General features: G+C 40.5%; 1 protein-coding gene across 4 annotated transcripts in view; it reads right to left on the reverse strand.

The window, feature by feature from the left end:
- Positions 1 to 3,492: 3,492 nt before the first annotated feature.
- Positions 3,493 to 25,916, reverse strand: part of PRPF18 (pre-mRNA processing factor 18) — a 56,422-nt gene continuing 33,998 nt past the window's right edge. For 2 of the 4 annotated variants that reach the window (XM_089686120.1, XM_089686121.1), the window contains 5 exons: positions 21,871 to 21,939; positions 20,621 to 20,761; positions 15,208 to 15,279; positions 14,309 to 14,464; positions 3,493 to 3,816 (listed from right to left, as the gene is read on the reverse strand). In XM_089686120.1, coding sequence (XP_089542246.1) covers positions 3,736 to 3,816; positions 14,309 to 14,464; positions 15,208 to 15,279; positions 20,621 to 20,761; positions 21,871 to 21,939 — 519 coding nt within the window. In that variant the 3' untranslated portion in view covers positions 3,493 to 3,735. The remainder of the gene's footprint in view (positions 3,817 to 14,308; positions 14,465 to 15,207; positions 15,280 to 20,620; positions 20,762 to 21,870; positions 21,940 to 25,916) is intronic. The other 2 variants (XM_089686131.1, XM_089686125.1) reach the window with 1 other exon arrangement.

The following is a 25,916-nucleotide window of genomic DNA, read 5'->3' on the forward strand; positions in this document are numbered from 1 at the left end:
TGGCCCCCAGCTACATCACTAACCTAGTCTCAAAATACCAATAACGTCTTCTCTTCGTTCCTCGCAAGACCTGTTGTTCTCTAGCTTCCTTGTCACCTCCTCCCATGCTTGCCTCCAGGACTTTTCCCGAGCCTCTCCCATCTTAAGGAACCCCCTACCCCAATTTGTCCGACTCTCACCTACTCTCTCCACTTTTAGGCAATCCCTGAAAACCCTTCACTTCAGAGAAGCCCATCCCGCCCCCCACCTAACATCTGTATCTCCACTTTCTCCATCAGCTCTCCCCCACAGTTATGACCTTTTGTATCACTTGACCCTCCCTTTTAGATTGTAAGAGCTAACGAGCAGTGCCGTGTTTACTCCTGTATTAAATTGTATTGTAACTGTAATATCTGTCCTAATGTTGTAAAATGCTGTTCAAACTGTTGGTGCTATATAAATTCTGTAGAATATTAAAAATTGTAAAAGTGGTGCAGCATGCGCCAAATTCAAGTAAAAGTTCAAGACAGGTACATGAATTTGGTGCATGCTGCCCCACTTTTAAAACACCAGTCTTTATGAATTCTATGGAATGTATTTATATGGCATTATTTTCATATCAAATGCAACAGTAAGTCTGGAGTCATTTCTGTTAAACATTGCCTGAAGATTTGTTATAGGGAACATAAAAAAAAATAAAAATGAATTTTGAGCTGTAAATTCCAAATCCTAGATTACAGTACAGGTTACAGGCTTAATATTCATAGACCCTGGGTTATGGACTCATACCTTCAGACGATTAGATATTGGCAAAACTTCCCTGGATGTATCCCTATAACTCAGCCCCACACTGAGAGAACTCAGTTTTTAGCAAGCAATACAGAGTAACACAACAGTGGAGAGGGTGTACTGCATTATACTCCAAGATATGAGAAATCAGCAAACAAAAAGGAAGGGTGGGCAGCAACAACAAGGCAAAAAGAACTGTACCAATTGGCCCAACAATAACAAGGCTCAACTCAGAGTGCTGCTGCAAGAACCTTGTGGCCTAAAGCTGCATCCACAGAAATGTGGATATCGGCTTGGTAGAATTTGGAGACAGTATGAACCAAGGACCAAGCCTTGCAAAACTGGGCAAGAGAGGCTTGATGCCAAAATGCCCATGAAATACCCACCGATCCGGAGTTTTTTTGTTTGTAGTAGGGAAGGGTGGGACCTGATATGAAGTTTGTCTTTTTGTCTGTTTATCTGCTAGGGAGATTCCAAACTCTGTATTTTTAAAATGGCCACTATCACTGAAACAGAAAGTAAGAAGAAATCATAAAACCTTGAAATGTCATCAGAGCTAAAGGGGGGATACATCCTTCAAATGGAACACTTGCTCCTTTAGCAACTCTCTAAACTAGAAATTCCATTCACTTAGGAGAATTTTTTCTCTAAGTTTCTGTTGGGTCTCCATAACAGGAAATCGGGTAAATTCCCCCAGTTGGACACAGACAGCAAAAAAAAAAAAAAAAAGTGATAGTGGTTGTAACACTTCCCTACTTCCTCTAAGACAAACAAGTAAGGCTTTGACTTAACACTTTAAAACATATCTAAGCCCCAGAACAAAAATGTAATATGCTCCAGCTTGAAATATGGTGGCTGCATTTGTTTTCTTTTTTTAGGCACTATTTTACATTTATCTTCACCTGGTGAATTTGCCAATGACACACTTCCTATCCTGTAGTGACAAAGCTCAAAGCTTTAGTCCTTTGGAATTAACAAGGACGCAAGATTCCATACAGGATAAAACAGATATCGTTCCAAACTTGAAGACACCGTACTATTCCTTAACCACTTGCCGTCCAGAGGATTTACCCCCTTCCTGACCAGGCCATTTTTTGCGTTAAGGCACTGTGTTACTTTAACTCACAATTGCGTGGTCATGCAACGCTGCACCCAAATGAAATTTATATCCCTTTTCCCCCGCAAATAGAGATTTCTTTTGGTGGTATTTGCTCGCCTGTGCGGTTTTTATTTTTTGCTCTATAAAAAGAAAGACAGTCAATTTTGAGAAAAAAAAAAACAATATTTTTGAGTTTTTGCTATTTGCTTACAAAGCCATTCACAACACTGGCCCTAGCTACATTGCCAACCTCATCCACAGATATTGCCCAAAACGCCCACTCAGCTCCTCCCAAGATATCTTCCTCTGTAGCTTCCTCATCACCTCCTCCCACGCTCGCCTCCAGGACTTCTGCAGAGCCTCTCCCATCCTCTGGAACTCCCTACCACAGTATGTCCGGTCAGCCCCCACCCTGTCTGCCTTTAGGTGATCTTTGAAAACTCACTTATTCAGGGAAGCCTACCCCACCTCCACCTAAGAACTGTACTTGAATCACCTCCTCCAGATCATCCCCCGCAGCTATCACCTTTTGTATCACCTCCCCCTTCCTTTAGATTGTAAGCTCCACAAGTAGGGCCCTCATACTCCTGTACTGAAATGTATTGTAATTGTACTGTCTCCCTTATATTGTAAAGCGCTGCGCAAATTGTTGGTGCTATATAAATCCTGTATAATAATAATAATATTAAACATGTACAGTAAAAAAAATGTAAAAATCAAACTTTGTCATAAATTTAGGCCAAAATGTATTCTGCTACATGTCTTTATTAAAAAAAAATCCAAATACGTGTTAATTGGTTTACGTGAAAGTTATAGCGTTTACAAATGGAGGTATATATACACTGGGATTTTTTTTTTTTTTTTTTTACTAGTAATGGCGGCGATCAGCAACTTATAGCGGGACTGTGGCGTGCATTCTGACACTGGGGAAAACTGATGATGTCACTGACATCCTCAGTGACACCAATCAGTGCTGATATAGCACTGACACTTTGCTAATGGCATTGGGCAGGAAGGTGTTAACATGTGGGGCGATCAAAGGTTTAACTGTGTGCCATTTTACATTGTGTCCTGTCTGTGCTTCACTGTAAGCATACTGCTTTGCATGGCTGTGCTATGTACAGCCATGCAAAGCAGTGTGCTGCAGCTGACAGGGGAGAGAACTGTATTATTTCCAAACAGTTCTCCCCCCCATCAGAGATGCTCAGCAAGCAGCAGCGAGTAATCACTGGCCGGGACCCGGTGATTGACAGCCGAGGCTGTGAATGGCAGCGCGGGTAGGGCACGCCTGGTACCCGGAACTGCAAAATTGCGTATATGTATACACATGATTTTGCGCACCTGTGCCGCCCTGTAGCAGTACTTCTGCTATAGGGCGGATGGGAAGCGGTTAAAAAGACTAAACTAATGCAGCCACGCCATTTAAGGCCATTAAATCTGCAATATATGAAATGTTTGTTTTTAGGGCTAGATATATTTTATACAATATGTGCATCTTGACAAAAACTCTCTATGTAGTATTTTGGAATATCTTCCCCCTGTCCTGTAATAAAGGGCATTCTGAACAATACAGTAATGTATAATAAACCACCATTCTCCAGCCTAACCATTAAAAGAAATAAATATTTGAGTTGAATACTTGTGTTTATTGTATATACAAACTTCACAAAGTAAAAGCAAATACATACATGACATAACTGTTATTATATTAATAATAGCAGGACATTAAGGTGTGTTACTGAATAATTATCTCAAGACTTAAGATAGGAGGCATCTCTATAAAACAGAAATCCATCCATCAGAGCTGGTTAGGCAGTTGCTGTATCTGAAAACCTGAATACGTGGTAAAAACTGAGAAATCAATGTCTCTATAATGCGTTGTATTCCACACACTTTGAAGGATCAGTTGAAAAATGCTTCTGGCAAATTGTCATTAGTCTTTTCAAGCCCTGAAAAAGACATAAAAAGGGAAACAAATCATAAATATAATAAAGGAAACAGAAAGAAAAAAAAATGTCCACAACTTTGAGCAGTAAATACAGTCAGGTCCATAAATATTGGGACAATTCTAACATTTTTGGCTCTATACACCACCACAATGGATTTGAAATGAAACAAACAAGATGTGCTTTAACTGCAGACTGTCAGCTTTAATTTGAGGGTATTTACATCCAAATCAGGTGAACGGTGTAGGAATTACAACTGTTTGCATATGTGCCTCCCACTTGTTAAGGGACCAAAAGTAATGGGACAGAATAATAATCATAAATCAAACTTTCACTTTTTAATACTTGGTTGCAAATCCTTTGCAGTCGATTACAGCCTGAAGTCTGGAACACATAGACATCACCAGACGCTGGGTTTCATCCCTGGTGATGCTCTGCCAGGCCTCTACTGCAACTGTCTTCAGTTCCTGCTTGTTCTTGGGGCATTTTCCCTTCAGTTTTGTCTTCAGCAAGTGAAATGCATGCTCAATCGGATTCAGGTCAGGTGATTGCCTTGGCCATTACATAACATTCCACTTCTTTCCCTTAAACTCTTTGGTTGCTTTTGCAGTATGCTTTGGGTCATTGTCCATCTGCACTGTGAAGCGGCGTCCAATGAGTTCTGAAGCATTTGGCTGAATATGAGCAGATAATATTGCCTGAAACACTTCAGAATTCATCCTGCTGCTTTTGTCAGCAGTCACATCATCAATAAATACAAGAGAACCAGTTCCGTTGGCAGCCATACATGCCCACGCCATGACACTACCACCACCATGCTTCACTGATGAGGTGGTATGCTTAGGATCATGAGCAGTTCCTTTCCTTCTCCATACTCTTCTCTTCCCATCACTCTGGTACAAGTTGATCTTGGTCTCATCTGTCCATAGGATGTTGTTCCAGAACTGTGAAGGCTTTTTTAGATGTCGTTTGGCAAACTCTAATCTGGCCTTCCTGTTTTTGAGGCTCACCAATGGTTTACATTGTGGTGAACCCTCTGTATTCACTCTGGTGAAGTCTTCTCTTGATTGTTGACTTTGACACACATACACCTACCTCCTGGAGAGTGTTCTTGACCCGGCCAACTGTTGTGAAGGGTGTTTTCTTCACCAGGGAAAGAATTCTTCGGTCATCCACCACAGTTGTATTCCGTGGTCTTCCGGGTCTTTTGGTGTTGCTGAGCTCACCGGTGCGTTCCTTCTTTTTAAGAATGTTCCAAACAGTTGTTTTGGCCACGCCTAATGTTTTTGCTATCTCTCTGATGGGTTTTTTTGTTTTTTCAGCCTAATGATGGCTTGCTTCACTGATAGTGACAGCTCTTTGGATCTCATCTTGAGAGTTGACAGCAACAGACTCCAAATGCAAATAGTACACTTGAAATGAACTCTGGACCTTTTATCTGCTCATTGTAATTGGGATAATGAGGGAATAACACACACCTGGCCATGGAACAGCTGAGAAGCCAATTGTCCCATTATTTTTGGTCCCTTAACAAGTGGGAGGCACATATGCAAACAGTTGTAATTCCTACACCGTTCACCTGATTTGGATGTAAATACCCTCAAATTAAAGCTGACAGTCTGCAGTTAAAGCACATCTTGTTTGTTTCATTTCGAATCCATTGTGGTGGTGTATAGAGCTAAAAATGTTAGAATTGTGTCGATGTCCCAATATTTATGGACCTGACTGTATGACATGAAATACAGTGTGTTGTTCTTTTTAAACAAATGAACTGGTCAATAAAATGGCAACTATAGAGATAAAAAAAAAAAAAGTTCCTAAGCTAGAACATAAAACCAGGAAATTCCTTCACTACAGATATTTTCTGGTCTCTGAGAGTGTCTATGGTCTGATTTTGCAAGTAATGTAAAAATTTCTAAAATAGTTTGGGACTATTGCTCTGTTATTGGTTTATATCACAGAGACAGCAATAGTTCCTAAGCATGGGAAACAATGATTAAAGTATGCAGCTGAACCCTGATCTTTCCCTTTTCTATGGAGAATGGGGAACAAGCCATCCACCACATGTGCAGTATACACATTACTGCTGGATGAGTTAACCCAGGGGTCTGCAACCTTTAAGACATAAAGAGCCACTTGGACCCGTTTCCGAGAGGGAAAAAAAAGACTGGGAGCCGCAAAACCATTGCAACATTTAAAACAAATCCGACACTGCATATATTGCAAAAAACGCTCTGGTCATGAAGGGGGTTTAAGGGCCCAGTAAGCAAAGGGTTAATCAGGGCCACAGTGTATCGTCATAATCACAATCATAGCCTTAGGTCAGTGGTGGGCAACCTTTTTTTTCGACTGAGCCAAATCTCGCCAAAACCACGATTGAAATTTATTTTGAGAGAAACATTTTTAAAACTGAAAATACATCCCCCATATAGTAATTCATCCCCCATATAGTAATTCATCCCCCATAGTAATTCATCCCCCATATAGTAATTCATCCCCCATATAGTAATTCATCCCCCCTATAGTAATTCATCCCCCCTATAGTAATTCATCCCCCCTATAGTAATTCATCCCCCCTATAGTAATTCATCCCCCCTATAGTAATTCATCCCCCCTATAGTAATTCATCCCCCCTATAGTAATTCATTCCCCATATTGTGTGAATTCACTTACCTTTGCTCCGCGCGTTCCTCTCGCTGGGTTCCCGCGCCGTTCTGGTCTTCAGGGCGGACTGTGAGAGGAGAGGAGTTCGTCACGCTGCCCCGCCTACATCCGGGCTGCCCCGCCTACATCCTGACAGCCAATGTTTGCCAGCGGGCGCCCGGCACACAGAAGAGCTGCATTAAAAGAGCCGCGGCTTGCCGACCCTATTGCCTGTCACCTGGTGGGCAGTGTGCTCCGGAGCCGCAGGAAAGGTGAAAAAGAGCCCCATGCGGCTCCGGAGCCGCGGGTTGCCGACACCCGAGTTAACCTAACCATGTCCTGGAGTGAAAATAGTTTGTCAGGACAACTGACTCCAATCAGTTCCAGACATTAAAGCAACTAAAGCTGTATGCAAATTATGTCTTGTCCTACTAATGGTTTCAACTGCCTTCTACCTTCCTTTAAGTCAATGGTGTGGTCCATTATATTTAGGAACATTGAGACTGAAAAAGGTTCTGAGCTCAGCATATCACTTCAGCAGCCTATGTCTCTAGATCTACTCATTTTTGCAACATGGTTCTTACTTAAGGGAATTCATTTGTCATTATACGCAGAGTAAAACCCATCCAGGTTTGTGACAGGTTTTACTTTAGTGAGGTTTAAAGATAAAACAAAACAAAGAGCAGATCTTTAATTGCCAAAGAATATTAAAGCATGACATCTCTTAGATTGTAAGCTCCAAGACCTCCCAACCCTCTTGTATTGAACTGTATTGTTCCTGTATTATATCTCCCTCTATATTGTAAAGCGCTGAGCAAACTGTTAGCACTATATAAATCCTGTATAATAATAATAATGTTTGGTATCTATTTACTTGGCATAACATCATCTTTTATATTCTACCAAACAATTGGATGTTATATTGTGTTTCTGTGCAATAAAATCCATCAAAGTGTATTTAATGCTAAAAAATATAAATAATGTTTGGGGGTTTAAGTCATTTTCTAGCAAAAAAAATTATTTTATTTTTTTACATGTAGGAAAGGAATGCCAGAATTGGCCCGAACTGGAAGTGTTTTAACACCTTCACGCCTAAGGATAAAACAAAATCTAAATGCCTAAGCACAATTTTGCAATGTTGACATGCGTTAGTGAAACCGTACATATCATCACAACTACTATGTGCATCCAGGTGAATTATACCTTGTTTTTTCAGGACAAATTTCATTTGGCTTTCATTTGGTGGTAAATGGTAATAGATATCTCCTGATTTTGTTTTATTATCAAAGGAAAACTGGCCCAAAATAGTAAAAAAAAAAAAAAAAAAAAAAAAAACCTTTTTTTTTTTTTAAATTTAGCTGTGCGTTTGTTACTACCATAACCTACCACCAAAAAACAACCCAAAATAAATTCTCCAGCTCTTGACGATCACAGCGATACCATATATGCATATGTTAATATATTATTTGTACCCGTAGTACAGCCCAGAAATAATAGTGCACATTTTGTTTTTGTCTTTTTTTTACCTAAAACACACTGACACCAAATTTGTTTTAAATCCTGACCTTTTGATCCTGACCCAAACACTAACCCTGGCACTTAACTAGATCAAACCTTGATCTAGGTATTTTTTCTGTAAATTTTTAATATATAATTTTTTTTTTTACAAACATTTTTTTCCCCCTGTATGCCAGGAGTTAGAAAGATACAATGTATCTATCTCCTCCATTCATAGAGAGAAAGAAACAAGGGGGCCGGGCTGTACAGTGACTGATCACTGTGATAGCAAATCAGAGGCTATCACAGCAATCATGTGACCCAGAATCAGGAGTCTCGGGTCCCGATCGTTATAACAGGACCCCGGTGCTCTCAGTGACATCACAGTCCTTGTGCTGAGAGCGCGCCGTGCAGCTTGCACCCAGCAGAAAGATAGGTACACAAATATGCAGCCCCGCGGAAAAAAGCCCAGTTCTGTGAGGGGGTTAAGTAAAATGAGATACAGTGAAGTTTTATTGAGTTTATTGTCACATTACATGCGTTGCAGTGTGTCATTTTTTGTTTTATGTTAGCGGTTTGTGGTGAATACACAATCAGTGTCAGCAGCAAGCAGCCTGTCTTACATCTGAAGGTAGCGCAGAGGACCTTTCATGTGTTGGACAGATTAAGTCTTGTTTAACATTTCTGTTTCTGTCATGTGAAAAATATAATGAGAGCTTACAAAATGCTCATATCCCAAAGAGCTGTGCAAGTAAGCACATGTCTGAGATCTGTGTAATAACATAATTCTGTGTATAATCTACAGGAGGGACTTTACAAGGCACATGACCACAGAAAACATACAGGACCCCCCTAAACCCAGCACCTGCAAGGGGTTGAGCACAATTTACGATTTTATTACATTTTTAACATGCCGGAAACAGAAATGTTACAGAAGACTAACTCATTCAGGACTTATTTTAAAGCAGTCACAACGTGAATGAACTGGAATTATAGCTCCTGTACATCAAAGACAGGATAATATATCTAGATTCTACCTCCAAACCTGATCTGCAGCTCCTAACTGGGAAAATAAGGATGGAAATAAGGTAACCAGGAGAATGGGATTTAAACTGGTGATAATGGGGACTGCTGGTCTGCAGTAAAAGTGATTGGATGCATAGACCCTTTGTAGAATAGCATTATGTATGAGATTTTCTGAAGGTACATCCAAAGGCTCCTTTTTGTCAATCTAAATCACTATTCCAGTTACTATGTGATGCACACACCTCTGAGCCAGATCCTCCTTCATTCTGTGTCTCACATACTCCCCCTTCCAGGCATTGGAGCTCACAATGGGAGGGTTTCAGCAACAGACGGAGTGGTGTTGTCAGGGCTCGTTCACATTGGAACACGGTGCGGGAAACCCACATTACATGCTTGTTTCCTGCACTGTGTCCAAAACGCACTGGGTGTACAATCTGCTGCAGGTGTCAATATTATCCTAACGACACTCCAAATGCAGTGTGTTTGCCTGCACTGGATTGCATGGTACCTACATGCATTCATTTTGGTGCAGTCCAGTGTGGTTTCAGCTCATTCAAATGAATGGGCTGAAAATCACACTGCATCGAGTCATACAGAAATGTGAACCACATTCCTATGTGATTCAGGTGTTAACTGGACCTCAATCCAGAAGGCAGTGTGCAGGACTGGTTGTGGTCAGGTGCTGATTGACAAGCTTGGGAATCAGCAGTAACAATGCTAATAACCATATTCCCCTGCATCATAATTTCATTACACTGTAGTTTAAGAAGGCACAGCCTACATGAGGATGACAACACTGCTCTAATATCAGAAGCAGTGCAGCATTGCTGCCGAATCATCACAGGAAGCCACTTATAATTAGGTGCTACAACACACATTTGTTTTAATGGGAGGCTATAGTTCTACTTTAAAATGATATTAAAAGCAGGGCTCAAAATTTCCAATCGCCTGCTAGCATTTGGATAGTGGAAATAACGTGGGGGCGATTGTGTCTAAGACACATTGCACTGATGGAGGAACACTCTATCCCCCAAGTCAGCGGGATCTCTGCAGACTGTCCCCTACACACAATCAAAAGTGGCCAGATCCTCCAGTTCCCTCCCTGAATGCCTGGCAGAGAGAAGTTGAGCAGAGCTCAGGGCACACATGACATACTCCGGACTGTCAGTCTCTCCAGGGCCCCTGATCCTCCTCCTCCCCCCGGCCCTATGTGTGTTCACTTTGTGTGCCGGGGCAGAGCCTGGAGTGGAGCTTGGTGTGGGCTGGATGCCTCCATTAGACTCCCGTCAGATACTTCTACATACAGGCAGTCAGGGCTGCTGTTGAAAAACACGGGGCCCCCTACAGCCAACCTGACGGCCCCCCCCCCCAAAAAAAAAAAAATGATGGGTGCAGTGGGAAACAAATACTGGAACCGATCCCCTGTATTGCTCTCTCTTCAGAAACTGAAAGCCAGTGAGAGTGAGAGGAGAAGAAGCCAGCTTTCAGCTGCTGCAGAGAGAGCCATACAGGGTATCAGGTCCAGTAATGCCTCCTTGCCCCCCCCACCACCATCATCCTCTCTGCCCACATCAGATTCACCCAGCTGCCTGGGACCCCCTGCTGGCCTGGGCCCCTTATAGGAGGACAAGTGGAACCCCCTTATCCACGGCCCTGCAGGCAGTGGACAGTACAGGATTGCCGCTCGCCTTCTCCCCAGGTAACAGTGGCATCGCTACAGGGGGGCAATAGCCCCCCTAGGTTGTTCCCTGCCCCCTGTATCATGTCTGGAGTCTCTGACCGTCTCCTGTATCAGACCTGCAGTCCCAGACCGTCTCCTGTATCAGGTCTGCAGTCCCAGACCGTCTCCTGTATCAGGTCTGCAGTCCCAGACCGTCTCCTGTATCAGGTCTGCAGTCCCAGACCGTCTCCTGTATCAGGTCTGCAGTCCCAGACCGTCTCCTGTATCAGGTCTGCAGTCCCAGACCGCCTCCTTTATCTGGTCTGCAGTCCCTGACCGTCTCCTTTATCAGGTTTGCAGTCCCTGACTGTCTCCTTTATCAGGTCTGCAGTCCCTGACCGTCTCCTGTATCAGGTCTGCAGTCTCTGACCGTCTCCTGTATCAGGTCTGCAGTCTTTGACCGTCTCCTGTATCATGTCTGCAGTCTGACAGTCTCCTGTATCATGTCTGCAGTCTCTGACCATCTCCTGTATCATGTCTGCAGTCTCTGACCATCTCCTGTATCATGTCTGCAGTCTCTGACCATCTCCTGTATCATGTCTGCAGTCTCTGACCATCTCCTGTATCATGTCTGCAGTCTCTGACCATCTCCTGTATCATGTCTGCAGTCTATGACCTTCTACTGTTGTACATATGCAGTCTCTGACTATCTCCTATATGTCTGACTGTTTACGGGTGGGGCAGGGTAGGGGGTGAGAGGGGCAACTGGTGGCGAGTAACTCTTAAGGCTACTAAAGCTCAGGACTTTAAATTTTGAGCCCTGCTAAAGGCATTTTTTTAAGTAAAAAAAATTACACTTACCTGCTCCAGACAACGATACTTCAAAGAAAGTTAGCTTACCTCCTCTTCTGGAAGTTTCTACTAACGCTGTTGGCTCCTCCCTCCTTGAGGTGCCTCCTATAACAAACCTGATTCTAAGGAGGCACCCATGCATGCGCACTCTCACTGGATCCTGAGCCAGGCTGTGCACATCTATAGACACACACAGCACTGGTAAGCCACGCCTTTGCTCTATCCTTACAGGAGTTTGACTGATGGCAGCAAGAGCTATGGCTTCACTGTCCTCAAATTCTCCTATGAAAGCAGGATCTGATAGGATCAGGGGGGTAGGTCTAGACGTGAAAATAAGTGTAAAAATAAGTTTACACTTTAGAACCAACTTAAAGTAGTGGGAAAGGATAACTGCAATCTGGCATTTAATCATTTCCTATTTTGGCCCCTCATCACAAATCATTGTGTACATTTTTTTTCCTGTAGTGGGCTTTACATGCGTTCCTCTGCCTGGAAAGCTTTGGGTCCTCACTGTAATGCGGAGGGCCAACAAGGATAAAATGAATAAAGCAGTGAAGTCACCCACCAGCATCCACGACTCTTTCATTGAGGGGAAGAAGAGTCTCCTACCACCAGCCACACCACTAAAAAAAAGTACTTGCACAGTGATTTGCAAAGAACATGAAGGGATATGTGGAGAAAATGGGAGGGAATATTTAAATGTCATATTGTTAGTTAGCCTTTCCTTCTACTTTAATAACATAGTTAAAAGAGAGTAATAGTCAGATTCCAGTTTAATCATACTAATGAAACAGGATTCTTGATTATTTGGTACAGTCATTTGTGCCAACATAGCATTAAGCTACACCTCTAAGTACTGTATTACGGTTACTGGTTAAGAGCAGATTATGAATGTATGGGAAGAGAATAACTTCACCACCTGAGACTTTTTATTTCAGTTACAGCTATAAAAATCTAATGATTCTTGTTCCTGAAGTCCTGAAGCGTTTAATGTCTCAACAATTAAACTAGGTTTACGCCAGTGGAATTTTTTATTAGCACTTTTGATATGTGCTTGTTTTGGCATGGTATCTTTGCATGGGCTTGGAGTTTTATATTAAATAGTAAAAGCCTGAAAATCATGGTGGTTGCACGAATAAAGAAAAGCATTTAATTTAGTCTCCATTTGATGTGTTACAGAAGAAAAGAGCCAAACACTGTTATTAAGAAATGATTGCATATTATTAACGAATACATGTAGCTACATTCCCAGGATATCACAAGGTTTATAATGTTGGATTAAGTATGGCAGACACAAATTAATAAGTAAATGGCTGCCACAGAAGATGAATAAACGCTTAGATTATCCATAAGTGTGCTAAACTGTGAAGTATTTGTATCATTGGTGTTCAAAGTTCTACTTTGCAGCCTTAGCAGCTTCATGTTCTGTAACTACAGCTCAGAGGAGGTGATGGGGTCTGCACAATACACCATAGGGATTAATGTGGGCGATGGGATCTGCACAATACAGTATACTGGCAAGTAATAGCTTTGTGATGGTCACCCTGAGACAGGTTACTTCTCACCATTACAAGCAATTCTCATTTTATACATGTACGCAACCGAGAAATTCTTCATCCGTCAAAAGCACTCTTAAAAACTATACAGAAGGTTAATTTTTTTTATTATCTTGTGAGGTTGATTTACTAAAGTGGTGCAGCTCTGCATGGTAGCCAATCAGCTTCTAAAGGGCCCTTTGACACTTATCAGTTCTTTCTTCCAAATTTGTCTTACCAAAAGCAGAAGAAAAATGCATGACCATTAAATCCTATGGATTTTCACACCAGTCAGTTGCAGATCAGTTGCATTTTTGTTGTGTGTTTGGTGTGGTAAATAAAATGCAATAAAAACGCACCTCCCAACTGAAATGAATGGAAAACGCATCAAAAAGCACCTGAAGTTGCATTTTTTTGTGTGTTCTTTAGTCATATGTCTTTTTTTTTTTTTTTAAAGTGCAATACGCACTGAAAACACAGCAAAAACACATATGCTTTTTAGTCGTGTTTTTACAGCACAGTAGTCTAAAATCAGCCTGTTCCGTTAAGTTTTGACAAAAAAAGCCTGGAAGCAGATTAGTTTCTCTGCAGAGCTTCACCAGATTTTGCACTCTCCAGAGTGGGAATATTTTAGCATCCAGTTTAGAAGTCACAGAAGCCAAACATTATAAACATCCCCAAGAGATAAATAGGTCCCAAAGAGCGTGACTATGGTGCACATTTAAGGCAAGAGGTTCTTGCACATTATAACACCAAAATAGCGGAGGTCAACTTAAGTCTTCATGTATAATTCAAAATAGCTTTTCCTGCGTGTATACAAAAAGAAACCCATAGCACTTTTAATATAGATTGTGTTTTTGGAGGTAATTGAACAATAATGGCATGAATAAGGTTTAGAACCACACAGCAAGACGACTTTGACACGGTACTCCAAGCAATTATATACCAACAATGTCTTGCACTATAAAACACAATAAGCAAAAAACCTCAAATGAAAAAGGTTAATCACTTCTTTTTTCTGTCAGTGGAAATTAGTTTAGATGTCTTAAACGTGTAATAGAAATTAATTGTTCACAAAACAAGGGATGTTTGGCTCACACATCGTATTATTATTCAAGCCTTCATCGGATGTGCAGATCAGGCATATATTTTATTCAAGCCTTTTAGGATCAGTCTGCTAAGCAAACTGATTTTAAAGGGCTTGCGTAAATGTTACGTTTTGGGTTTGGGATTAATGTGTGAACTGCACATCACATGGCAGGAGAAAACAAATATACATTACCTGAATGTATTTTCTTTGTGTTTCATCGTTCAAAACATGGGCTACATGTTTGGAGAAAATCTTTTCACGTCCAGTACGAGCGTGGATACCAACCATAGTTACACCAATAGGCCAAGGAGCATTGCCAATAGCCATCTGAAGATAGGCATCATTTGCCTGTGATTAAGCAAACAAAAGAACTGGAAACATCAGACTGCTCAACATTTAAGTATCTAAAACAAAAGGTTGAAATCACCATAAACTGGTTTTATTAACTAGCCAGGTAAGTTAAATTTAGGGGCCACATATACGCACACACACAAGCACTCAAAGCAGGTACTAAACTGATTGATAACTTTCAGAGCACCTCAGTTGTGAACCATCCCATGAAACCTATTTTTGGCATTTTCCCCAGACAGTTACTACAAGGTCTTGTTCATTGTTACTCTTGTGGTTTCACTTGGGCACAAAGGCCAAGCTTAAGCTGATAAACTGATACAAAAGAAAATACAGTTTACGGTTATCAAAACACCTGATGACTAAATATAGTTGTTATTCCAAAACTGCTAAACTCATATGGAGCTCACCACAAAGAGCTATAGTACACTTCTGATGTAGAGTGCACTATGACTGCAGGTATTGTGTTATTTCAGTTTATCTGCTACATTGTATTAAAAGTATATCACACCTGTCTGAAAGAGCAATTAAAAAGGCTCCAAATGCTGCATGATGAGCAGTCAAATATCACTGCAGTAAAAAAAACAGTAACAGTTCTTTCTTTCACATTTGGGTCTACAACATATTGGGTCTATACAATTTTTTGCTAATACAGCTCAAGTAAGGAGAGATACTGATATGTTGCTACATTACTATGCTGCTGTTAACCAACACAGACAATGAAGTCAAAGCACACCACTTACCTTTACGTATTCTCTTTGTAACATGTATTTTATTATATCTGTTATTGATTCTTTTATATCCGCAGGAAGGTTCTGTGTTGAAAGAAAATAAATTGCATACAATTAAAAATAAATATTGTATGCATTTTCAGTTTGCTGATTCATTATCAGATAAGAGCCATCGCATCATATGTGGTCAGGATTGCTCATCTTTCTCTAATTTTTTGCCCGCTTGTTTCAACAATGGATACATAAATAATACAGAATATAAAAGGCTTGGTTCCCTTTTATCCTGGACTGTTCTGTTCCTTGGTTAATCAAGCCAACACTACAGCACAGTTTCCAGCTGTGGAGATAAGCCCTACCCATCTATGAAGCACTGGTAATAAACAGGTAATCAGACTTGTAAAGTGGGTTCCCCATCTATTTCTGTTCTGAGGACATTACATTTTGGATTTCCCATCATATTCTGAGGTACAGTGGTCATCAAACTAAATAAAGGGATAACACTTCCACACTATATTGAAAAGGAAAAAATAGATCCTTCTGTATAATAGCATCTCAAAATCTGCTATAGACATTTAACAGCTGTTGGACAATAGCAATACTTTTCTAATAGGCCATCACACAGCTCCACATAGTTGCATTGTACGAGCATGCATAGATAACTGTGCAGCTGATGTTGTTACAGGGGAACAACAAGTCAAATTAGTGATCAGCAATTCTAGGCTGTGCAGCTGCCTGCAACTGCAAGGCCCAACATGCCATGAAAACCAAAGACCATCCATACGAATGGAAAAAGTGAACAATTTATGTTGATTATAGGAAGTGCACAAGAGATGGCAAGGCCCTGGCTGAATGTTTACAGGCCAAGTTGACCAGAGGCATCTGCTATTATCAAAAACAAATTGAAGAGATCTAGTGATGAACTCAAATGGCAAGGTGTCCTAAAACTGATACACATAAAAACTAGTGCAGCTGTGCATAGTAACCAATGAGCTTCCAGATTTTATTGCCAAAGCTTAAATGAACAGGCTGAAGTTAGAAACAGATTGGTTTGCACAGCTGCACCAATTTTAGTAAATCTTCCCCCAAATGTCTTTAGATACCTTTATTGAAGTAGTAATGCAGGCATAAACCTAACAGATTATGACACAATTAACTTTGTGTTTGAGTTTTAGCTCCAAATAAGTTTTAATACCCGCTGCCAACACACTAGATACATGCTTCTACCTGCACAGAAATTGTTTCCCGATAAAATACCTGCTAGTTGCCAAAAACTAGTTTCCTGTGGAAATCACCTTCAAATGATTCATTCCCTTTCACTGAGCATTATATATTTTCAATTAATATCATTCCTTTGGCTTTGGTACTGCACATCCTAAAACCGAAAACAATCCTAGCTACATAGAATTGGAGTCATCATTTAGATACGATTAACCCCTCTGGTGCTGAATGACTACACACGCTACCTATATGGAAAATGTGCAATCCCCATAGTACATTTTTATAACCCTAGTGTATATACTGCACATTAGTAATAATACTAATGAAAATAATAAATTAATTTTGATGTTTGACATGTAGATAAAGAAACACACAATACAGTAGATACTAAGAAAAATATATTTAAACAGGTGAAGTGGTCTACATAGCACAGCTATCAACATCTCTGCTGAGTTTCACCTTCTGTCAGCACAATGAATTGCGCCTTGTAAACCACCCTTAAGTGTGGGTTCACACTTGTGCGGTATGGTATACCACATGTGATTCGCACAGGAACCGTGCAAATCACATGCGAATTGTGTGCGGTGCGACTGGAGACACACATTTTGCATGGCTCAAATCGCACCGCATCAAAAAGGTGCAGGACCCTTTTTTTTGGTCCGCACTAGAATCCGATTGCATGGGTATTCACACCTATGCGATCCGGTTCTGCACATCGCAATGCGTTTTGCGGACCAATTTCTTGGTGTTAACATACACACCCACAGTGGTTCGCATGAACGGGGTGTGATTGTGATGCGGTACGGAATTCACACAGAAAACGCTGTGAATTTCGCACCGCGTTAGTGTGAACCCAGGCTAAAGGTGGAAAAGCTGGACTCTGACTGCCAGTGATCTTCAAGCTTTACTTCAATCAGTGTTAAAAAGAAAGATTACCTGAAATATAAACATCAAGTTATACTGGGGGAAGCTGAAGAATGAAAATGCAGGTGTAAAGTGGTGTCATTTTGTAAAGCGCTGCGCAAACTGTTGGCGCTATATAAATCTTGTATAATAATACTAATTCCATAATGATAAAAGCTGTCAGTACGAAAACATTTGTAAGATAACAAGATAGCACACAACCAGCTAATACAAATCCATCAACCTGTGCTGGTCTGTCTTCTAATTAGACTAAAGAAGCCCTGCAATAAGAGCAATGCTGAGGCTGCCACTGCTGACTTCTTTCTGAAAATGCTTAGTAGTCTGTGGTGTCAACAATTTCTGACACCTTACTGGTGAATTCTCAGAAGAATGGAGAACTGCGGGAGTGCTTTATTGCTCTGGCAAATGTCTAGTGACAGACAGATTACCAAGAAAAGCATTTTGTAACCTGCAGGGGTTTTATACACAAATGAGGCTTTAGATGGGCTTTAAACAGTGATCAAGAGGGAGAACAGTACTTGCATAATTGTGTGCATCAGCATATACACTGCTCAAAAAAATTAAAGGGATACTTTGAAAACACATTAGATATCATTGGGGAAAAATATCATGCTGGATATCTATACTGATATGGACTGGATGATGTGTTAGGAACATAAGGATATCATATTGTTTGATGGAAATGAAAATTATCAAGCTACAGAGGACTGAATTCAAAGCCACCCCGTAAATGAAAGTGGAAAGATTATACAGCAGGCTAGTCCATTTTGCTGAAATTTCATTGCAGCAACTCAAAATGGTACTCAGTAGTTTGTATGGCCCCACATGCTTGTATGTATACCTGACAACATCGTGGCATGCTCCCATTGAGATGGCAGATGGTGTCCTGGGGTATTTCCTCCCAGATCTGGACCAGGGAATCACTGAGCTCCTGGACAGTCTGAGGTGCAACCTGGTGGCAGCGGATGGACCGAAATATGATGATATCCCAGAGGTGTTCTGTTGGATTTAGGTCAGGACAGCATGGGGGCCATTCATTGGTATCAATTCCTTCATCCTCCAGGAACTGCCTGCATATTCTTGACACATAAGGTCGGGCATTGTTGTGCACCAGGAGGAACCCAGGACCCACTGCTCCAGCGTAGGGTCTGACAATGGGTCCAAGGATTTCATCCCGATACCTAATGGAAGTCAGGGTGCCATTGTCTAGCCTGTAGAGGTCTGTGCATCCCTCCATGGATATGCCTCCCCAGACCATCACTGATCCACCACCAAAACAGTCATGTTGAACGATGTTACAGGCAGCATAATGTTATCCACGGCGTCTCCAGACCCTTTCAAGTCTGTCACTAGTGCTCAGGGTGAACCTGCTCTCATCTGTGAAAAGCACACGGTGCCAGTGGCGGGCCTGCCAATTATGGTGTTCAATGGCAAATGTCAATCGAGCTCTATGGTGCCAGGTAGTGAGCTCAGGGACCACTAGAGGACGTCAAGAACTCAGGCCACATTCATGAAGTCTATTTCTGATTGTTGGGTATAGACATTCACACTAGTAGCCTGCTGGAGGTCATTTTATAGGGCAGTGCTCATCCTGTTCCTCCTTGCACAAAGGCGCAGATACCGGTCCTACTGATGAGTTAAGGACCTTCTGCAGCCCTGTCCAGCAAACCTTCTGGCAATGGAATGTATTGATGTGTCATCCTGGAGGAGTTGGACTGCCTGTGCAACCTCTGTAGGGTCCAGGTATTGCTTCATGCTACCAGTAATGACACTGACCCTATCCAATTGCAAAACTAGTGAAAAATAGTCAGAAAAGATGAGTAGGGAAAAAATGTCAGTAGCCTCTACCTGTAAAATTATTCCTGTTTTGGGGGTCATCTCATTGTTGCCCATCTAGTGCACCTGTTGTTAAATTCATTCTTATTAACAACTTTAACAACCCCCTCTGCAACTTATCTTACCATATCAATATCCCTGGAGTTTAACTGACTTGATTCTATACTCTGATAAAAAAAAAATACACAAATACACACACACTATATTGTCAAAAGTCTTGTGACGCCTGCCTTTACACGCACATGAACCTTAATGGCATCCCAGTCTTATTCAATAGGGTTCAATATTGAGTTGGCCCAACCTTTGCAGCTATAAAAGCTTCAACTCTTTTGGGAAGGCTGTCCACAAGGTTTAGGAGTGTGTCTATGGGAATGTTTGACCATTCTTCCAGAAGCACATTTGTGAGGTCAGGCACTGATGTCGGACAAGATATTCTAATTCATTCCAAAGGTGTTCTGTCGGGTTGATGTCAGGACTCTGTGCAGGCCAGTTACGTTCCTCCACCCCAAACTCGCTCATCCATGTCTTTATGGACCTTACTTTGTGCAGTGGTGTGCAGTCATGTTGGAACTGGAAGGGGCCATCCCCAAACTGTTCCCACAAAGTTGGGAGCATGAAATTGTCCAAAATGTCTTGGTATGCTGACGCCTTAAGCGTTCCCTTCACTGGAAGTAATGGGGCCAAGATCAACCCCTGAAAAACAACCCCACACCATAATCCCTCCTCCGCCAAACTTTACACTTGGCACAATGCAGTCAGGCAAGTACCATTCTCCTGGCAACCGTCAAACCGACTCTTTGCATTGTACCTGGTGATGTAAGGCTTAGATGCAGCTGCACAGCCATTGAAACTGAAGGCCACATGGAGTTTGGAGGTCTTTAGTTATTGACTCTGCAGACAGTTGGTGACTTCTGCGCACTGCGCGCTTCAGCATGTTCTGACCTGCTCTGTCATTTTACATGGTTTACCATTTCGTGGCTGAGTTGCTGTTGTTCCCAGTTGCTTCCACTTGTATAAAACCACTAACAGTTGACCGTGGAATATTTAGTGGCAAGGAAATTTCATGGATGGACCTATTGTACAGGAGGCAACCTAACATGGTATCTTGCTTGAAGTCATTGGATTCCTGAAAGCGACCCATTATATATGTGTATATGTATGTGTGTGTGTGTGTATATATATATATATACACAAATATACATATACACACACACACACACATACATACATATATATATATATACACACACACACACACACACACACACTTTTTTTTCTTTACCTTGTGACCCAGCTCTTCCATCTCAATCAAACCTGTCAAATCCTTCTGTAATTTACTGAGCAACATTACAAAAAAAAGTGTAAATAATAATGTTTGTTTGAAATGGTAGCGTAAACCATGAGAAGGTATTATTGGGCAGAACAACTCCAACATTTTATTCCTCACCTTTTTGCGCAATTTTCTAAAAAGTGGTTTCAAGTATGATTCCGTTTGCTTCTGTGTGGCACTTGCCAGTTTACCATGCACACTGCGTTTTACATAGTCCTCTCTTGCATTCAACTCCTTTGCCCAAACACCTAGAAGGAACTAAACAAGGATTCTGTTTACTCCACATCACCATCTAGAGGGCAACTGAAAGCATGCAATCATATTTTAAGTGAAAGAAAAAAAAAAATCACACAGCTAGAAGATACTGAACCTAAAAACAAGAATATAAGTTTGGAGGTATCCAAAAAATCTGAGATGAGTAGGTAATACTAAAATAATTTTATTGAGCTAATAAAAAGGTAAAGAAAATACACATCAGCAGTGTTTACAGAGAAATGTAAACATCATTGATTTTTTCAGTTTAGTAAAGTATATTCCCTATACATTCTGTAGTAAGCACCCCCCTGGTAGTGTCAGTTATTTATTTATTTCAAAGTATAGCTACCCCCTCCCCACACACAGTTTTTTTTTTTTTGGGAACGCTACCTCCTTGCAGGCTTGCGAGCAGACAGCATTTCTACTAGGACTATGGGAGGGTGTCAGTTAGGATTATGTGAGAATATGATTACCTTTAAAGTCCCATAACATTTTTCAAGTAATAAAACTAAATCATATATTCATTGAGCAGAATAAGGACTGCACTACAATTGGACTACACTTTAAAAAGATCAGTGACACCTGCTCAGTTGAGCCCCTATGAACATCATCCCAACATGCCAAGCTAAACAAGAGTCAGCCATGTCAGCTGTCACTTAATAATATAAGGATGCAGGAAAAGGAAAGCACCTATTAGGCTGGCCATACATTATACAATTATCTGCAGATTTTCTGCCCAATTTCCTTTAGATTTACCTTCAACTATGTAGTGCAAGGGCCTGCCTAATTGGATACAACTGAAAGTGTTGTTTAGGTTTGTCCTCCTATTATATGGTTTTTGGTAAATCTAAACCAAAAATCTGCAGATAATTGTATAATGTATGGCCAGCCTTAGTTCTGGCAAATAGCATATGCCAACGAGCAGTTCTGAAGTCAGAAACTTATTATAACTGCAAAGTGTGGGCTCTCCTACACACACCTGTCCAAATTTGAGTTGTAAGAAGCAGTCTGCACAGCTGAGTATCATATATCACATTCATACTCTAATGAGTAAGCCTTTAATAAAAAGTCAATCACGCATGATCAGGCAGACATCCTCTAGCTATATTTACCTTTAAGACTTTATTAATGATATCCATATCTTTGTTGTCATTTCCTTGTCCAAGACACTCTCCCAAAGCCTGCATCACAAAGACAACAATTAATATTTTTACAGCAGTAAACCAAAATGCTATACAATAAATCTGCCATTTTGGTGAAGGTAAGAGACTGGGTTTTCTGTACTAATGCAGAGACGTGCTAAAAGAGTTAAATATCAAAATTAGTTCCAGCTGATACAAAGACTGCTTCCCATCGCATAATGTAGTTAAAGCACTATTCATTTCAAACACCTGTTGTAGCTATTCTGGACGTCATTCAAATCCCACTTTCCAGATGTTTGTATAAAATATGTGCAGTTCTCCACTGTGAGAAGCCTGACGCCTTCTGGAAGGGTTTAAACCTTTCACTCAGAGCAGAATGTCTTCAGAGGTGTGTTAAAATAAAAAAAAAAGATACCCTTGTGGATTTAAATGCCTTTTTTACAGTGAAACAAGGACAGAAAAAAAGGGGAAAGCTTGAAACTAGTGCATTCAATCTTAAACTGAAGTATGTCTTATTCCTGGCAACATTGGTATTATTAGTTACAACACAGTCCACATTTTATACATTGTTTATTTGTAAAGTCACAACTTTTTTTTTAGTTTTCAATACACTTTGGAAGGGTTAGAACCTCCTTCTGTATATTTTTGCTGTCTGTGTCCCCCCTGTTGAGACTTAACCCCTCTATTCTAGTCACCATTTTCTCTGGTACAGAGCGTGATAGGAAATCTATTTCTGAGAAGGAGAAGGAAAAATGTCCCACCAGGTAAACCTGTTCTGGCGACAACTGAATATTCCCTCATGTTGGAGATCTTCTCTAACTTTCTGCTGTGTCTTCTATGGGAAGTAAAGGCAAATCTCACAGATGTTACATGAACAGAATTAAAAACTGATCACAAACTTTACTATTCCCAGCTATTTTCAAAACTACAAAAGTTTAGGTAAAACTTGTATCCCAAAAGGAAAAAAAAATGCTGCTGTAAATGCTTTAAAAAATGATAGTTCGATTTAATTTGTTAGTGCTTCTATCGCTACCCTCTTTCCAGACTGGCAATGCTGCTGTCTGAACATGTCTTATCCTCTATTCATTAGAGTGGATACACTCTAAGGCTGGCCATACATTATACAATTTTTTTGTACAATTTTCCTTTAGATTTACCAAAACCATATAATATGAGGTCAAACTTAAATGCTTTCAATTTGCATGCTATCAGGCCGGCCCTTGCACTACATAGTTGAAGGCAAATCTAAAGGAAATCGAATAAGAAAATTGTATAATGTGTAGCCAGCTTAAGACAAGAAGTGTGTACTGTCTGGATTCTCAATAAACAGAAGTTGCACTATAGCTCCTATTAATGCAATGTGATCAATAAAAGAAAGGTCTGCCTCCTCCACTTATAATTTTTCATGAAAAGCTATAGCACAGACTCTATGATTAAAGAACGTGAGCGGAAAGAGTGGGCATAGTTGGCACTCTTGATGAATGCACACGACAGGTCTCGTAGCAGGGCTGGGGAGGATCAGAGGAAGAATATTTCAACTATAGCAGGAGTCAGCAGCACAAGGAACACATGGCATTTATTGTAAGCAATGTCCAGTGCTGATACATATTTTTTTTTACTAAAAAGTAGGTAATAATACTACTTTAATGTTAGTGATAGACTCCCTCATACATGTAATCATGTGTCATACATAGTAAAAAAGTATACCTTATGGTGCCACTCCAAGTTTTGGATGGAAGGAAAAGGATCGCCCCACCAGGAAGTGAGAAGAGGGGTGCATGAGTTTGAGTGATTCCAGTGTCAGCCTATACAAATGAAGGGATGGACACTGCTCAACCAACCCCAGGAGTCCTATGTTGAGGAATGGACTCAGCTGCCAATCTGGCCACACCCTCTGAAGTGGTTTGCCCCGTCCACCTCTGTGACCAAGCCCCCCGTTGGGTGGGGTGAAACTCATCAGAGGGTGTGGCGAGAACAGCAGCTGAGGCCATTCCTCAACACTGGTGTAGGTTGAGCAGTGTCCATCCCTTCATTTGCATGTGTCATACATAGTTTCACTTTAAGCTTTACATACATTTAACTTTCCTAATGTTCAGAATCCAGTTTAATTCATTTATTTTTCAAACAAGAGAGTTAAACTGAAGAAAATAAATGAACAGGCCACTATGGGAAATACAATTTTTCTTAACGTTTTAAAGAACAAATCACCCAGTTTGAGCTGCATTTAGGCTGCATTGCACACTTAGTTATTTTTAAGCTTCCAGCAGCTAGTTATGAGCATTTTTTTCTACGCCTAGAAGCAAATAGTGTTATCCTATGTGTCTATGCACACTATTGTAGGCTAAAAGCATTTTTCAAGCTTCAGCTTAAAGAAGCAAAAAAAACAACTCTTTTTGGGGAGCAATTTTCCAACAGAAAAAAATGCTGAACACTCCTAAATGCTCATAACAGCTTTTTTCCCCTTACACTGTACTGTAAAAATGCTAATGCCCCTAAACGCTTCCAAAAAAAATGCTCTCACCTGTGTTTTTTATCCAGCATTTTTTTTAGCTTAAGCATAGAGCCTTAAGCTTTAAATTTACAGATAGAATTTCTTCTTTAGAGACCACTGGAAAAATATATCTAATTTAATGTTTACTTTCACTGTTTACAACTTTATAGAGACTCTTGGAATATGCTTCCTCTTATGTATTTAGGGGAAATCTACATGTCTTATGCCATTACACAAAACCATTATATCAATATCTTCAGTCTTTAGAATACATAAGAAAAACACTCCTCAGCAATTCTCCAGTACAGAAGTCATTCAACATCCTAAATGGCAACAAAGCTGTGAACAGCAAAGTGTATGTATGAACTTTTATGGGAGAAATCTCCATATTCTGTTCCAATATTTGGGTGAGAAATAAGTTAAAGATAATGTGTCCTAATATCATTGTTGGCAGTCAGTTTCCTCAGCAGGGCCTTATTTCACCTCTGTGTAATCATCCATAAAACAGTCCAGAGACCATCATGAATCAAGAGAAGAGACGAATATGGAACTTTACTGATGTAATGGTTCTTGGAAGGGGTTAGTCCTCATAAAAATTAAACATCTGTTTCAGCTAAAACAAGAGGTGTAGTGAATAGCAATTGTCACCCAAAAAAAGCATCAGAGCAACATCAACCCTGTAAAGGTATGTACGCAAGAAGCTACATCAGTCTTGGTATGGTGTACCTAATTTGACTGCATACATTTACATGGAATAGGAAAAAGATCAGTAAAACAGCACATGAATAAATGTCATGAGACAGGAAGCCAACATGCCTAAAATACAACCAGTACCTAACTTTTTAAACATACCAGGCTTTGGATTTTCTTTTCAAGTAATTTTTATTAGAAACTTTAGACAAAAAAAAGATATTATGGTATAATCAGAGATTTTACAAAAGGAAAGCTTAGTAGTGCAATAGCAGACAGGTAAAATATTAAGTGGGTGGTGGCGAGGAAGTGGGGGGGGGGGGGTTTAGAACAGAAAAGCATCAAAGTCTTTTCATCTGATGATTTAAAAAGTCAATCAACAATTTCCAGCATGGAAGAATACTTTATAATTAATATATGATATCACTGAGATGGCAGAGAGCAATCTTGAAACAACAGCCATTGGGTAACAATAAACAGCAATAAAGGTCTCCCCCTGTTGCAGTTTTACTATCTAATGTATCTAAATGGGCAAGACTGCCTGGATACCAAAAGAGAGCTTGGGTATTTGGGAATCTAGGAGGGAAGGTAAAAAGAAAGGATTGAAGGGACAGTAAAAGGAAAATAAAGGGAGGGGGATGGTAGGCAGATGCTAAAATAAATGCAGGCCCAGGGGATCCCTGCAGCACAACCTCAAAATCCTGTTGTATTAAATCTGCATGCTGAACGGACAAGAAAGTCTTGTAGGTATGGACATCACTACGTGGAAGAGGAATATACAGTATGTACCCATAGGCTGTAGAAGATTTGCATATGTAGGAGTGTATGTAAACAG

This window comes from Staurois parvus, unplaced genomic scaffold (genome assembly GCF_062004578.1).
Source record: "Staurois parvus isolate SC_StPar_1 unplaced genomic scaffold, SC_StPar_1.0 ptg000019l, whole genome shotgun sequence".
NCBI lineage: Eukaryota > Metazoa > Chordata > Amphibia > Anura > Ranidae > Staurois > Staurois parvus.